The sequence below is a fragment of the Microtus oregoni genome, unplaced genomic scaffold (genome assembly GCF_018167655.1).
Source record: "Microtus oregoni isolate MIOR12 unplaced genomic scaffold, Mior012 000046F_ref0000063, whole genome shotgun sequence".
NCBI classification, from domain to species: Eukaryota; Metazoa; Chordata; class Mammalia; order Rodentia; family Cricetidae; genus Microtus; species Microtus oregoni.
Window position 1 is genome coordinate 16,578,062 of NW_024543220.1, and position 15,909 is coordinate 16,593,970.

General features: G+C 45.8%; 1 protein-coding gene across 3 annotated transcripts in view; it reads right to left on the reverse strand.

Annotated features, from left to right (window-relative positions):
• Wdr4 (WD repeat domain 4) overlaps positions 1-10,718 on the reverse strand; it is a 28,177-nt gene extending 17,459 nt beyond the window's left edge. The window contains exons 1-3 of one of the 3 annotated variants that reach the window (XM_041635163.1): positions 10,610-10,718; positions 9,335-9,400; positions 8,431-8,574 (exon numbers count right to left, since the gene is read on the reverse strand). In XM_041635163.1, coding sequence (XP_041491097.1) covers positions 8,431-8,574; positions 9,335-9,400; positions 10,610-10,698 — 299 coding nt within the window. In that variant the 5' untranslated portion in view covers positions 10,699-10,718. Of the gene's footprint in view, positions 1-8,430; positions 8,575-9,334; positions 9,401-10,209; positions 10,368-10,609 lie in introns of those variants that run through there. The other 2 variants (XM_041635165.1, XM_041635164.1) reach the window with 2 other exon arrangements.
• Positions 10,719-15,909: the final 5,191 nt, after the last annotated feature.

The following is a 15,909-nucleotide window of genomic DNA, read 5'->3' on the forward strand; positions in this document are numbered from 1 at the left end:
CACAGAAAGAACACTGGCTCCATAACAGCTAGAAGCAATTCTAGAAAACAACATCCCTCTCCCAACAAAGTTTGTCCTCATTGTTAGGGACACCATTTAGGGTATGATTATTACTTATATAGGGTTGGGGTTTGGGGTGGAAATTATGTAGGCCAAGAGATCTCAAAAAAAGGGGGGGGGGGAATTGAATGGGAAAAAAGGTAGATTAGTGTGAACTGACACTAATAATAGTAAGAGTAAATACTTGTGAGCTATTACTTATGAACAATTTACATTGGTATAGTTTCTTGCATATTGATACAAGTTCAAATTATATTTGTTATTTCTGTTTACAATATTTGTAAACCTATTCAGTTATTTAGTCATATTGTATACATGCATGTTTTTACCTCTGTTTAAGACATTTTGTATACTGATACAATTTTAGAATATATTTATCATATTACATTATATATTTCTACCTCTGATCAAGATATTTATACATTGTTTACATTTTGAGGTCATTTGTCCTCCTTTACTGCAGTTATTTAAAGACTGTTTTATATTCTGATATGAAATCTTAATCTTTAAGTTATCTAGGTATTTATTATAGGTCAATAGTTATTCATGTTTGTTATACTTTTAGTCAGACTAATTAGGTTCTTTAGGTACATAGAGATTGTATTCTGCATAAATAGTAACCTTAAACCACTTCAAAGATCTGTAGAACATGGCATTTAAATAACTTAGGATTCTGTTGACATGAGACACAATGCTCATGGCAGCACCAATCTATTCCCAAGAGAATGTTGAGCACCAAAGACACAACACTTGGAGTTTGTTTTCTTCTTGGCACAACTGGTCTTTGGGCAAGGAACTGCCCAAGCCTCAATCACTGACAAAGTGCACAATGTCCAGACTGGACAAGCAGAATACAAGAAAAAAGCCTGTCAAATCTTGCCAAGACAGGGTAAGATGGTTTTGAAAAATTTACTCCCTCCGAAAATGGTCTGTCAGTTAGTTACTCTAGGCCTTAGCCAAAGTTGGTCACTTCAACATTGCAAATGAGACTGGGTGATTGTTCAGGCAGCCAGTTGTCTCTGTCATCTACTACACATTTTGGAAGCTGCTTTATTGCACTTACTGCCTACTCAAGTAATATTATCTTCCTTCTGAGGCCTTCAATGGAGCTGAAGATTAGATAGTCATAGTTACCGTCCTCTTAGGATTTAGTGAAGCCATTTCCAATACAAGACTTAGACTCCTTAGGATAGAACGTTTGTTAAAACATTAGGATATGTTCATTGCTTAATATTGTTTATGCTGGTTGTAATTCTAACTTTATACTTAATATCTGTTCCAAGTGTACATAGTTTTGTGTTGGGTTTGGAACTCTTATTTAAACAAAAGGGGGAAGTGCTATGGGAGCTCCTTTGGCCAATAGCCTTTAAGATACCAGCTCACTTGGGCATGGTCTCTTATACTATAAATGCAGCTGTAAGGCCTGTGCTTGCTCTCTTGTTTCTGGCTCTCACTTCCGGCTGCTAGACTCTGTTCCTGTTCCCCATTCGTACAGAGGACTGTGATCTAGGACAATGATCTGTAACTCTCCCCTAAATAAATAACCCTTTATTATACGTAATTCTGAACTAGTGTGGGATTATTTTATAACTTCCACCATCAAGGCAGTGGTTACAGTTCACTCCTCTCCCACACTAGGGGACAGCACCCCCCCCCCCATAACTACAGACCATATCCTTCTGCATCCACCATTCTATAAGGCATACTCTAACACTGCTCACTGCAGTGTACGGACCCTCATCACAGAAGCCCTGCTCTCCTTTGTTGACTAAGCACAGGCAGTAACCATTGCAGAGGAGCTAATGCTGGGGCAGAACAGCCCCCACACCCTCACATAAGGCTGACTGTATGTGGGCCTGAAACAGAACCTGAAGCATGAGGACAGTGTTCCACATAGACAAGAAAAGGGAAGGACTCAGCGGCCATGCTGCTCCTCCTCTCATCAGTGCAGCTGCAGGGTGGGTGCTCCAGAGGGGTACAATGGAGAACAAGAAAAGACAATTAGGTGCCGGGGCCATGGTCTCAAAACAAATGCTCCGAGTAGACTGGCAACGGGGACTATGCTAATGGGTTCAATGAGCAACTGTGCCAAGCACAAGCTTTGCACAGTGACAAGACAAACCACCAAGGGTAATACATGAGGGCCCCAGGATCCCATATGCCCCAGAACCAGATTCCTGTAGGAGTCTTCCCATGCCCACTGCTGCTACTCAGCTCCAGGCAGAAATGTCCATGCTGTATGTAACACCAGCCTCAGACTGTACCAGAGGCAACTCTGGGAAGGTGTCTGCTGTAGGTAGCAAGCTTGGAATTAGGGTCCCAGTCAGGTCACCAGACAGGACAGTGCGCTGGGCAGGTCACTCCAGGAACTGCGGCAGTAATCCCACTGAACCCCAGTCTATGTCATGGCAAGTGTTGGGCTCTTCCCTAGTCTACTGGTCTCAGGGTTTAAGGTCAAGAGCCCCACAGAACAGAGTGTACTCTCCTCTCTGGTGGGTTCCAGAGGAGGGGGAACAAGCTGGTCTCTGCCAAAGCATCGCACTGATGAACCCAGAAGGTTCCATTTACATAAGGCATGGTCCCAAGCCAGCCTTTAGAGCCACAGTGCTCAGGTCCTGCCAGGCATCAAAGGTCCCAAGTGTCATGGCTGTCTGGCTATAGCTCTGCCAAATTCACATCCCCAGCAGCCCAGGGCAGAGCAAACTCAGCCTCTTTGTGTGTGCTGTTATTGTTTTCTGAAGAACACTTTCTGGATTGATGAGACTTCACACGCAAGATTTCTCATTCATAAAATCACACATCAAACCCAAAGAAGGTTCTGCCTGTCCCTTCACCTTTAGCTGGCAGACATGGCCATCACAACAGTAGCCCTACTGTTGTACATTTCTGAACTACACCTGAAAAAGATTAAGTGTCACCCACAATTCTCCCACATTAAGACTGAAGGCAGAAGATGGGGTGCTGGTGCACACCTTTACCCCAGCACTCAGGAGGCACAGGCAGAAGGATCTCTGAATTTGAAGTCAACCTGGTCTACAGATTGAGTTCCAGGACAGCTAAGGGCTACACAGAGAAATCCTGTCTCGAGAAAAAAGAAAAAGAGATAAAGAGAAGGAGAGGAGAGAGGGAGAGGGGGAAAGGGGAAGAGAGAGAGAGAGAGAGAGAGAGAGGGAGGGAGGGAGAGAGAGAGAGAGAGAGAGAGAGAGAGAATGAGAGAGAATATGAATGCAACAGCTGTATAGTACACAAAGAAGCCTAGACTAAAGTTCATGCAACTGCTGGAACCAGGCTGCACGTCAGGGGTCTAAAGTGTGGTGCCCCTAAGGGAGCAGCTTTGTCAGATCCCATGGAGATATGTGCCCGCAAAGTGAAAAGGCACCAGACCGTGGAATGTGGCAGCCTCCAACGTGATGATGGGGAGTGAGCAATTCCCACTCTCTTCCTGCACCTTGATCAAACCACCTCCCCTACTGTTCCCTTCCTCAGGCTCATCCACCCTCCTCCCCGAATCCCTGCTGTCAGGTGTCCGGCCAGACAGAAAAAGTAAGGACTTTACCTTACCCTACTCACTTCATGAACTCAAATTCAAAAGGAGTTGTTTTCTCAATTTTATCTTTCTAAAGAGCTCTTACAGCTAAGGAAAAAAAATTAAAAAGTTCTCCCACTGAAAAAATGTGAGAGATTCAAAAGGAAGTTCACAAAACACAAATGACTGTCCAGTGTGTGGACAGCCGTACTGCACTGCCTTACAGGCAGTGAGATGAACAGAGATCTGTCCATCAGAGTTAAAGATCTAAGAATACTGCATAATGAGAAACACACAGAAAAGAGCTCAGTTGTTAAAGAGAACTTGCTGCTCTTGCAGAGGAAGGACCTGGGCTCCTAGCACCCACAGCTCACGATCATTTCTAACTCCAGTTCCAAGGGCTCTAACATCCTCTTCTGGTCTCTTCAGGCACCATGCACACACTCAATGTACATACAGACATGTGCATGCACACGCGCGCACACTCACACACACAAAAACCAATATTTTCAAAAAAGTTTTTACACAGGAGCTGGAGATGAAATCCACCACCTTACACATGCTAGTGAAGCACACACCAGCCCTAAGGGACATTTTAAAGCAGGAAAACATAGAAACAGATACAGTGCCTTTAGAGACACTCTGGGACTGCAGGTCTAAACGACAAGTACAGCCCCTCTTACCTGCAACTTATATTGGTAACTTCTACAGATTTACTCACTATGTTTGTCACTGAGGTGCTTTCTGAAGTAGTGAAAGGAACATTACTATGGGACAGCCCAGTAGAACTCTATACAGGCACAGCCACTCCCAAGATGCTACCTCCCCATGCCAATAGCCTGCTCTCCTAGATGCCACCTTCTACATAGCAACTACATCTCATTCTCCCCTGAAGGCACCCAGGCCCCCTTGTCATATCCCCTAGCTGTGCTGTTGGCCTGCAGGACCTAAAAGGGAGGGTCAGAGAGCTACCTGAGCCTACATCTCCTGATGCCAAGTGCAGTCCACAGCCCACAAGCACAACCACGTAAGCTTATCTGAATCGTACTCTGGGGGCTAAGGGTACGGTCCAGCAGGGAAACATGTTCTGAGCACAACGGGCTCTACCCACAGAACCTAACAAACAGATCACAGATCATCCCACTCAAGGCTGGTACATTGGAGCCTGTGCTGCCATGGTGACCAGCTCATTCTTGCGCCTACATCTCCACTGCCAGAGTTTTACAGAAGGGTCATCATCACACTCTTTTAAAGATCTGTGTTCATATCTGTGGGTTCCTGTATGTGAATATAAGTGTGTACCACAGCACACACATGAAGGTCAGCCCTCCATGCCTTCACTTTGAGGATTTCCTATTGTTTGTCCCTGTGTCTACCATGTTAGCTCGCCTGTACTTCCTATCTTGCTGGAGGAGTGCTGTGATTGCAGATGCATGCCCTATGTCCAGCGTTAAGTGCATTTCAGGATAAAAACACTTGCTGCCAAGCTAGATGACCTGAATTCTATCCCAAGACCCCACAGCAGAAGAAGAAATGACCCAAGTGCATATATAGGTATACATATGTAGGTATATGCACTCACGTGCACACAAATAAATTTAAAAAAGAAAGCCAACTTCCTGCTGGTGAATCATCTGTCTGTGGGAAGGCCTGAGGAAGCCTGGTACAGCAGTGTCCTTTCGTTTAATTTGTTCTGTTTCTAAACAGTGTACATCTATTATCCATCTGAGAAACAAAAGCATACACACTGCCATCTAAAGACAGGCGGTGACAAAAGCCTCTATTATTAAGCTAACGGGAAGAGGGTAGAATGGATGTTCTTCCTTCTCCCTGTTGTTTACTGTTGGTTTTGGTTTTTTTTGTTTTGTTTTGTTTTTTTTTTTTTTTTTTTTTTTTTTTTTTTTTTTTTAAATATTTATTTATTTATTATGTATACAATATTCTGTCTGTGTGTATTTGCAGGCCAGAAGAGGGCAGCAGACTTCGTTTCAGATGGTTGTGAGCCACTATGTGGTTGCCGGGAATTGAACTCAGGACCTTTGGAAGAGCAGACAATGCTCTTAACCACTGAGCCATCTCTCCAGCCCTGTTTTTTTGATTTTTCGAGACAGGGTTTCTCCGTAGCTTTTGGTTCCTGTCCTGGAACTAGCTCTTGTAGACCAGGCTGGCCTCGAACTCACAGAGATCCGCCTGCCTCTGCCTCCCGAGTGCTGGGATTAAAGGCGTGCGCCACCACCGCCCGGCTGGTTTTGGTTTTTTGAAATAGGGTTTCTCCATGTAGCCTCGACTCTCCTGGAACTCACTTTGTAGAACAGGCTGGCCTTGAACCCACAGAGATCCACCTGCCTCTGCCTCCTACGACCAGGATTAAAGGCATGGGGCACCATCTGGCATGTTCTTGCTTTTGATACCACCTAGTTTTTTTCCTCATCTCTTAGAAAATAGGATGACCAAGAGAAATGCAAATCAAAACAACTCTGAGATTCCATCTTACACCTGTAAGAATGGCCAAGATCAAAAACACTGATGACAACTTATGCTGGAGAGGTTGTGGGGTAAAGGGAACACTTCTGTGTTGCTGGTGGGAATGCAAGCTGGTACAACCCCTTTGGATGTCAGTGTGGTGATTTCTCAGAAAATTAGAAAACAACCAGACCCAGTAATACCACTTTTGGTATACATCCAAAGGATGCTCAATCGTGCCACAAGGACATGTGCTCAACTATATTCACAGCAGCTTTGTTTGTCATAGCCAGAACCTGGAAACAACTTAAATGCCCCTCGACTGAAGAATGGATAAGGAAAATGTGGTACATTTACACAACGGAGTACTACACAGCAGAAAAAAATAACGACATCTTGAATTTTGCAGGAAAATGGATGGAACTAGAAAACATTATTTTGAGTGAGGTAACCCAAACACAGAAAGACAATTACCACATGTACTCACTCATAGGTGGTCTTTAAACATAAAGCAAAGAAAGCCAGCCTACAAACCATAATCCCAGAGAACTTAGACAACAATGAGAACACTAAGAGAAACTTACATAGATCTAATCTATATGGGAAGTCGAAAGTAGAAAAAGACAAGATCTCCTGAGTAAATTGGGAGCATGGGGACCTTGGAGGAGGGTTTAAGGGGAGAGAAGAGAGGCAGGGAGGGGAGCAGAGAAAAATGTAGAGCTCAATAAATATCAATAAAGGGCTGGAGAGATGGCTCAGTGGTTAAGAGCATTGCCCGCTCTTCCAAAAGTCCTGAGTTCAATTCTCAGCAACCACATGGTGGCTCACAACCATCTGAAATGAGGTCTGGTGCCCTCTTCTGGCCTGCAGACATACACACAGACGGAACATTGTATACATAATAAATAAATAAATATTTTAAAAAAATAAATATCAAGGGACTGGAGAGATGGCTCAGTGGTTAAGAGCATTGCCTGCTCTTCCAAAGGTCCTGAGTTCAATTCCCAGCAACCACATGGTGGCTCATAACCATCTGTAAAGAGGTCTGGCGCCCTCTTCTGGCCTTCAGGCATACAGACAGAATATTGTATACATAATAAATAAATAAACATTTAAAAATAAATAAATAAATAAATATCAATAAAAAAAGGATGACATAGCAGGGTGGTGGAGGCGCACACCTTTAATCCCAGCACTCAGGAGACAGAACTCTGTGAGTTCGAGACCAGTCTGGTCTACAAAGTGAGTTCCAGGACAGGCTCTAAAGCTACAAAGATAAACCGTCTCAAAAAAAAAAAAAAAAAAAAAGAAAGGGAAAAAAAAAAAAAGAGGATAACTGAAAACCTAAAAGTCAGTTTGCTCCCCAGCCTACCTGACTGGGTGAATGCACTGGTCCCTCAGGCTCCTGTGCATGAGCAGCCTGTCCACATCAATGGTGGCTCTAGAGGCTATGGAACCTTTAAGAGATAGGGCTTAGCTGGCAGACCTGAGAGACACTAGCCTGCCCTGCTTTCTGAATCCTAACATACCAGCAGATGTATGAACACTGTGAGCTCTGCCCACCAAGCCTTTCCCATCATCTGAATTAGAGGGCTGCTGGAGTCAACAAAATGTAATCTGCCCAGCACTGTGTGCCATCCACCTCCACTCTCAGGGACAAGGTGGCACTGAGAAGAGCAGCATTTCAGGAAACACAGATTCACAGTCTCCTCCTCCTCACCATCACCATACCTTCCCCATAACCATGGGCCCATCTCTCTCCCTGCACCTCGCCTTCAGAAATGACAGTTACAGTTTGAGAGAAGTGAGTGATGCAGGGTACTTATGGACCTGCGGGGAGAGAGGACCAGAACACCCACCTACACATCTGCCCAGCTGCTGGCCTCACCCTACACCTAGCCTGTCCTTTATCTTCTCATCAGACACAAAAGGATGTACCCCACCACCTAGCTCACAAATGTGCAACGCCCACTTCCACTTACCCAAAGCCCCAGCGCTCTCGGAGTATGAGCTAACAGTCCTATACTCCTGCCAGGCATGAGGCTACAGCAACGTGGAAGAGACGATGGCAGAGTAGCACAGTGGCAGAGTACAGACACTGCAGCCAGAGGGTCATCTATACAGCCTGGCTCTGCCTTTCCAAGTCAATGGCCTGAAACTTGCTACTTTACTTTCCAATGTGGGAGAATGGGCCCATGCCACCCTCACATGCTGTTAGGATTCAGTCAGTTAATACATAAAGCTCTGAAATCAGAGTCTCACACACAGCTGGTACTTCATGTTAGCTGCTTATTACAACGGTTACTGTCACTACTGATCATGACATGCAAATACAAGAATTGCATAGAACATCTTAATGACTCAATGTTAGCATTTCATACCTGACACTCAGACATTGCCATGGTTTTGTACGGAAAAGAATCAGACGCTTACTGTCATCAGTTAAAGCAAAATAGCTGCCAGACTTGGAGAAGGTGGACGCCAGAATCGTGTCGCTCCCCTTGTCTACGGGCTGTCCATTCTCCCTGAAGAAGGGCAGGGGAAGAAAGGAAAACAGGCCTCAGCTGAGTTGTCCAATCTAACAGAGGTAGAAGATGTTTAGTCAAGCAGTTCATGTAGCCAGTGCATGATGACAGACTAAGGGGAAGTTTAGAGAACAGCTTAAATTTTACAAGCTGTGAAACCTAACTCAACAGATCTCTGCAAACATGCTAACATCCATTGCAGGCTGGAAGGACCCTCAGCAATCACACGGCCTCACCTTCAAGGCTAGAGGCGGGACCTGCGATATTAATAAACAGTCACAAGACCAAGCTACCACACAGAACAATCACATTGCTGTGGACTTTTTTTTTTTTTTTTTTTTTTGGTTTTTCGAGACAGGGTTTCTCTGTGGCTTTGGAGCCTGTCCTGGAACTAGCTCTGTAGACCAGGCTGGTCTCGAGGAGATCCGCCTGCCTCTGCCTACCGAGTGCTGGGATTAAAGGCATGCGCCACCATCGCCCGGCTTGCTGTGGACCTTTCAATCAGTTAATTCCCCACGCCTGCCTGCAATGCCTTTGAAATGGTCACTATGAAGGGGCCAGTGACAAAAATGATTACTAAAGACACTAAGAGTATTTGGGAAGGTCCTAAGTATTCTAAATTTAAAGTTATTTCCACGTTTCTAATGTTACCACAACTAGGTAACAGGAACTAAAACTTGGGACAAGGTAGCAATTCCTGTCATGGCTTACTGGTCGCAGCACTCAAACCACATGCCGCCCGGATTCCCCACCATCTCACCCTTTCTCTTCTGGGGTGGACTTCTCCGCAGCACTGCAATCGAACGTGAAGACACAGTCATCGTCACTAGAGGGAAGAGACAGTGAGAACTAATTAACACAAAGGACCGATTCTTCTTACTCTTGGACAAAAACACCTCATCACCATCGAATTATGGACCTTCTCCACAACAGAGAAGAGCCAAGAACTGTCTGGCATCTGCTTAACCTCCTAATGAGCTGCATCATGGACAGTCAGCATGGTTCTGTTCCCAATCAGTTCAGCCTGGCATGGAGATGCACGCCTGGAATCAATCTACCCTTCTTTCAGGCACCAAGATGCTGACTCTAAGAAATTATATTCTGATATTGTTTCCAACTGGGCTCTGCTCCCAAATTTAAAACAGCTGAGGTTGTCCTTACACGAGCCAGAAACATGTCACACCTGCTGGCTTAAAAAATAAATAAATAAACCTCAGGCACCTACTCATATAGGAATCACCCACTTTCCCTATTGGAACCTAAGTTCCCTTCTGTTGCTGACCCGGTACCCTAGCACATTAAAGCACCTTGTACTATTGACGTAGCTGCACCAAAGACTTTTCCAATTAAACACTGAACTAAAGAAAGAAATGTCATTTTCCAAGTCTGAAACCCTTGCTGGCTACTAGCATTGCCCCAAGATACAAACTGAGGAACACTCCTAATCTTCAAATGTCAAAGCACCAAAACTAAATGGGAAAAAAAGAAGCCAAAACGGACTGCCACAGATTCCTTGGGCTCCTGGGCCATAACTACTTGCTCAACACGGACTGATTTATGAATCCTTTAACCGAAACTACGGATACATACATAAAGACGGAAATAACATAAAGCAAAACGAGTAGTGTGAAGGACCTCTAGGGAGATGCCCACTTCAGGCTATGCGTGCATCCTGGGTTTGGGAGGCGTCGGGAGAGAAAGCACGTTCTGCGCTCAGTGAGAGCCCGCAGAGCTCGCCAATACAGGCCTCTTCAACAGGGAGGTTCCAAGCAGTTCAGCCTGGAACACTAGGACACGAAGTCTGGTCTACGCGACACCCACGTGACAGGCCCTCCCGATGATGCGCAGACGCCGCAGAGTCCGGAAGTGCTCCGACTCGGAACGGAGAAGAGCTCTCCGGGCCGCCGTGCAGGTCGTGGGGAGCTGGGTCGATGTGAGGGGACTCCGAGGGCAAGGACTCCCGAGAAGGCCTCACAGGGGACAGCGGGGATACGGCCCCGCGGTGGGCCGGCCGCCCTCGGCCCGGGCCTCTTACCTGCTCGCAGTGGAGATGGCCAGGAACCGGCTGCCGCCCCGCACCACCAGCATTTGCCCGCACAGCGCCAGCCCCGCGGAGCTCGCCATGGGCCCGCACACGTGCGACGCACAGCGCCCTTCCTGCTGGCGCTGGCTAGTGACGTCACTCAACGCCGAGCGTAGGGCGTACCTGCCTGGAGCATGCGCACAGCGAGTGGTTTCCTTTGAGTACTCAATGGCGCTAGGGCTGCAGAGCTCGGTTATCATGTTCCCCTAATGTTCCTTTCGTATTGATTAGCATTTCCGGCCGTCAGCTTCGATAGTTGTAGGGCTTCCTCTTGGACAGAGCCTGGTACCCAGTGGGTAAAAAGCTGTTGAATGAATGGCGTCAATGCTGGATGGCCAGACCATGTGACCGCATGCGCGTGTGGCTGTCTCAGTTGCATCAAGGCAGAGGTCGCTGGAAATGTTCTTACCCTCCTCGTGTAGGACAAAGACGTCTTGAACCCCAAGTGTCAGACGTGCTTAACGGCGTGCCTCCCCAGATCCCCGAATAGCTCATTCCATCCCAGTGACTCTCAAGGTCCAGAATGCTGTGGTCTCTTATAGGTTGGATATGGGCCCCCCAGTATGCATCTCCTAAAAAGATGGTTTACCTGCCCCACCCACCCACCCATCACATCACATCCTAGTGAAGAACTACTTGAGCGGGTCAGTCTGTGCCCTGCCTCAAAGTCACAATCACTGTACTGTGTAAAATTGCCGTCTTAACGCTGAGTGGTTCCCTGAGTGAGCCTATTTTATAAAGTAGTTGGCTTCATTTTTACCTCAAACTGAGTCAGAATGACTCTTCATTTTGCTTGTGCAAATAAACGTTCACCACCTGTCTAATGCAAAACATAGACTCAAAAATCACTTGTGCAAGTGAAATCGCCGTCTACAAATGTATCATGGGTGAACCAAAATCTTATCAGAGAAGCCACGTCCTGAGCTTATCAAATGCCAATGAATAATACAAACCTGGGCCTTAGAGAGAAAGTGGGGCCTGATGCTAATGTAACTCGGGACCCACCTGTCATCAAGCCCTCCTGCACAGTCCTGACAATGTAGAAAGGCACAAACGAACTCATTTACGTAACAGCTTACTCAAACACTAACATGTGAAGGGGGCAGGGGAGGAGAGACACGACACCCACAAGACAGGATCCTTAGTCTATCACAATTCTGAAGCCAACTGTGCAAAGTTTTTAGTATTTATAAGAGCAGGTTTTGCCTTGATGGGGCCTGAGATCTGCACTCTTAAGTGCCTCTCCTCCAGAATCTTCTTGGCTGCTTTGATGAAAGTGCCCTTTGAGCAACATTCTCCCCTTACTTTCATGCCCTTGGGAAATATGGAACCAGAGGGCTTTGTTCCTGTTAAATTCCCCATTTACCTTACACCCATTGAAGCTGCTTCAGTCCAGCTTTCTGGAAGGCTGTTCAGTGTTAACTCCCCTAAAAAAAGGCTCCAATTTAAACATAGCTGGGAAGTTATTGGCAATTGATGGCTGCTGGGAGAGGAGGAATCAGCTGTCTTCAAGAATGTGGCCTCTGCCAAACTAGGTCCTCTGAATGTGGGTGAAAGTTGAGTGGCTGGGGCAGTCTGTGGGGCCACTGGCAATGGATCCAGCATTTATCCCTAGTGCTTGAACTGGCTTTTTGGAGCCCATTCTCTTTGGAGGGATACATTGCTCAGCCTAGGTATAGGGCAGAGGGCCTTGGTCCTGTATCAAAGTGATGTGCCAGACCTTGTTGACTCCCATGGGAAGCCTTTCCCTCTCTGAGGAGTTCAAGGGGGCAGGAGGAGAGAGGAAGAGGAAACTGGGATTGGTATATAAAATGAGAAAAGATTGTATTAAATAAAGAAATAGAAAAAAAAAAGAATGTGGCCTCTGAGAAGCCATATGACCCATAATTTAGTAGATGGTTCCTCACTCATGCATACTGGCAGCACCAAAAGGACTCAGTAAACTAAACACACACACACACACTCACACACACACATGAATTTGGGAGGGAATAGTGGCAGTGAGGAGAGGGAAGGGGCTGGAGAGGAAGGAATGGAGGGCAGACTTTATCAAAACACATATGCATGTATGGAATTCTTAATAAAAATAAATAAAAGAGCAGAGCCAGGTCAGGTAGTGGTAGCACACACCTTTAATCCCAACACCTGGGAGGCAGAAGCAGGGGATCTCCCAGTTCAACCAGCCTGGTCTACAGAGTGCATTACAAGACAGTCAGGGCTACACAGAAAAACCCTGTCTCAAAAAAAAACAAAAATAGTCGGGTGGTGATGGCTCACACTCAGCACCCAACACTCAGAAGGAGAGGCAGACGAATCTCTGAATTTGAGGCCAACCGGTCTACAGAGCAAGTTCCAGGACAGCCAGGCTTACACAGAGAAACCGTGTTTTGAAAAAATATAAATAAATAAATAAATAGCATGGTGGCAATGCCTTTAATCCCAGTACTCAGGAGGCAGAGGGAGGCAAATCTCTCTGTGAGTTCTAGTCTACGTATCGAGTTCCAGTCCAGTAAGGACTACATAGTGAGACCCTGCCTCAAAAAACAACAACAGAAAAGAAACTAGAGAGATGGCTCAGCAGTCAAGAATGTGTGCTGCTTTTCCAGAAGGCCTGCCTCCAGGAAGCTCACAATTGCCTCTAACTCCACTTATAGGGCGTCTGATGTCCGCTCCTGGCTTCCACGGGCACTGAACTCACATGCACAATGCCTGAACTCACATGCACAAATTCACACTCTCTCTCACACACACACACACAAAATTTTTTTTAAGATAAAACTAAATAAATTTAACTTCCTCCTGGATTCTGTTCTGTGCTGGTGTCAAATATCAAACCCCTGATCAAATGCTACCCAGAAATACTCACTCTGGCAGCAGCTTCAGCTTTAGAATTTACTGGGCAATTCGCTTTGTGTCTCTGCCTCCCCGCTATCCCCCTCCTCTCTCACTGCTAACTACATTCTTCCAATCTTCCTCTCCCCCCTCCTCCCTCACAGCTAACTACTCAGTTTCCTTCCCCCCCACTTTCAAATAATTGTACCAATTAAATTGTCCAATTCCCCCAGGACCCTGCTGGGATACTGATTAGGAAATAATTGAATGTATTAGACTGTTTGGGAGAAAAATAGCATGTCTACAGTGTGTAGAAACACCTTTTCTTTTCCTCCAATAGCTTCTCTTATCTCATAGTATTGTCTGACATTATCCTTTAAGGGCACAGAAAAAATGTTTAAAGATATTCTTACCAAAATATATGGGTTTTTGCTAACATAATGGGATCTTTTAAAACTATATTCGATATTTGTTCCTACTATCTAAAAAGATGCAGTTTATATTTTTGTAAATTACTCTTTCATCCAGTAGTTTTTCTGAATTCTCATCATGTTTCTCACTATCTCCTGGGACTTGCTAACAGACACTGCCAGCTATCCTGGCATGTGGCCATCTGCTCTTGTCAAGGGAGGGGCCGTTGCAGGCTGCTCCTAGGTCTTCAGGTCAGCTGTGTGCCAGATGGGTTTAGCCAGAATTCCCAGACACAAAAATGTGTTCCCCCAACAGTTCCTGCCACTGTTGAACAAGCCCATGATGATCCCTGTCACCCACAAGTGACCCCACATTGGCTTTGTGGTACCACCCCGTCTCCATCCCAAAGGAGATGGTGACTTGCTGCTGAGGAGAATCTCTTCAGCCCTTATGTCATGATGCTCTGTGCTTAAATGTCCCCACCAAAATTCACATTGAAATCGAGTCTTGAAGATGAGAAAGACGGTGCAGGGGTTAAGAGCATTACCTGCTCTTTCAGAGAACCCAGGTGCAATTCCCAGGATCCATGTGGTGACTCACAACTGTCTGCAACTCCAGTTCCAGGGAATCGATCACCCTCTTCTGACCTTGGTGGGTACTGTATTCACATGGTGCACGATCATACATTCGGGCAATACATCCATATACATAAAACAAAAGGAAAGAAATCACAGCCTGGTGTGGTGGCACACACCTTTAATCCCAGCACTCAAAAGGCAGAGAGGCAAGCAGATCTCTGGGAGTTCAGTGCCACTATGATCTACATAGTGAGTTCCAGGACAACCAGGGCTATGTAGAGAGACCCTGCCTCAAAAAGAAATAGAATATATAATTTTTGAAAATGTATTTATGTATTTTATGTATATGAGTGCTTTGTCTTCATGTACATATGCACACCAGAAGAGGGCATCAGATCATGAGCTGCCATGTGGGTGCTAGGAATTGAACTCAGGACCTCTGGAAGAGCAGCTCTTAACCACTAAGCATCTCTCCAGCTCCTAAATAAGATTTGTTTTTTTGTGTGTGCATTATTTTGCTTATTTTACATGCATGCTGGAGATTCGAACTCAGGTCCTCATGACTGCACAATAAATGCCCTTACTCACGGAGCCATCTTCCTCACTAAATAACTAGTTTTTATATAAAAAAGAATTCAGGCTCCACTTTGAGGTATTAAGCGATAAGGCCAGATGGGATAGTGTAGAGGTAACTAGGTCACAGGGGACAAAAGCACCCATGCATCAGCAGGTCAAAGAGCTCTCTCAGGAGCGGATCTGTTAGCGAGGCCAGGCTAGATGGCCCTTAGTCATGTGATGCTTTGCACTGCCTAAAATCTTTGCAGAGAATCCACCTTACACTCCCAGCCTCCAGAACCTTAAACTTAAATAAAGCTTGCTGTCCTGGAACTAGCTCTTGTAGACCAGGCTGGCCTTAAACTCACAGAATTCACCTGCCTCTGCCTCCCGAGTGCTGGGATTAAAGGTGTGTGCCACCACCGCCTGACTATGAAGTTTTTATAGCAACAGAACAAAAAGGGATTACAAGCAAGGCACCACTTAGACACATGGGTGGGAATGTTAAACGGCAGCTACGGCAAGGTGGAGAAAGCGCAGCTGTAAGTCTGAGACGCTGCTTGGCGGATGACTCTTAGCCCTTTGATGAGTGGAGAAGGTTTGGTTAACACAGTCCAGGGCTTTTATCCATTTGTCAGTACATTAGGTCACACACAGAGGGGTATGAGGAATGACTATTTAGGGGGCTAAAGCTACCCTGAGACAAACCATAATCAGGCTCTGGGCCTGCAACACTGCAACCTCCCCACTCCACTGAAGCTCTAAGCAGTGACTCAGCCTTTGCAGACAGAGTGTGCTTCCAGGAACTCTCCTTCACACATCCAAGTCCACTTTGGCAAACCATGAGCTTACTTTTGTCTGTTCACAGGGGCAAGA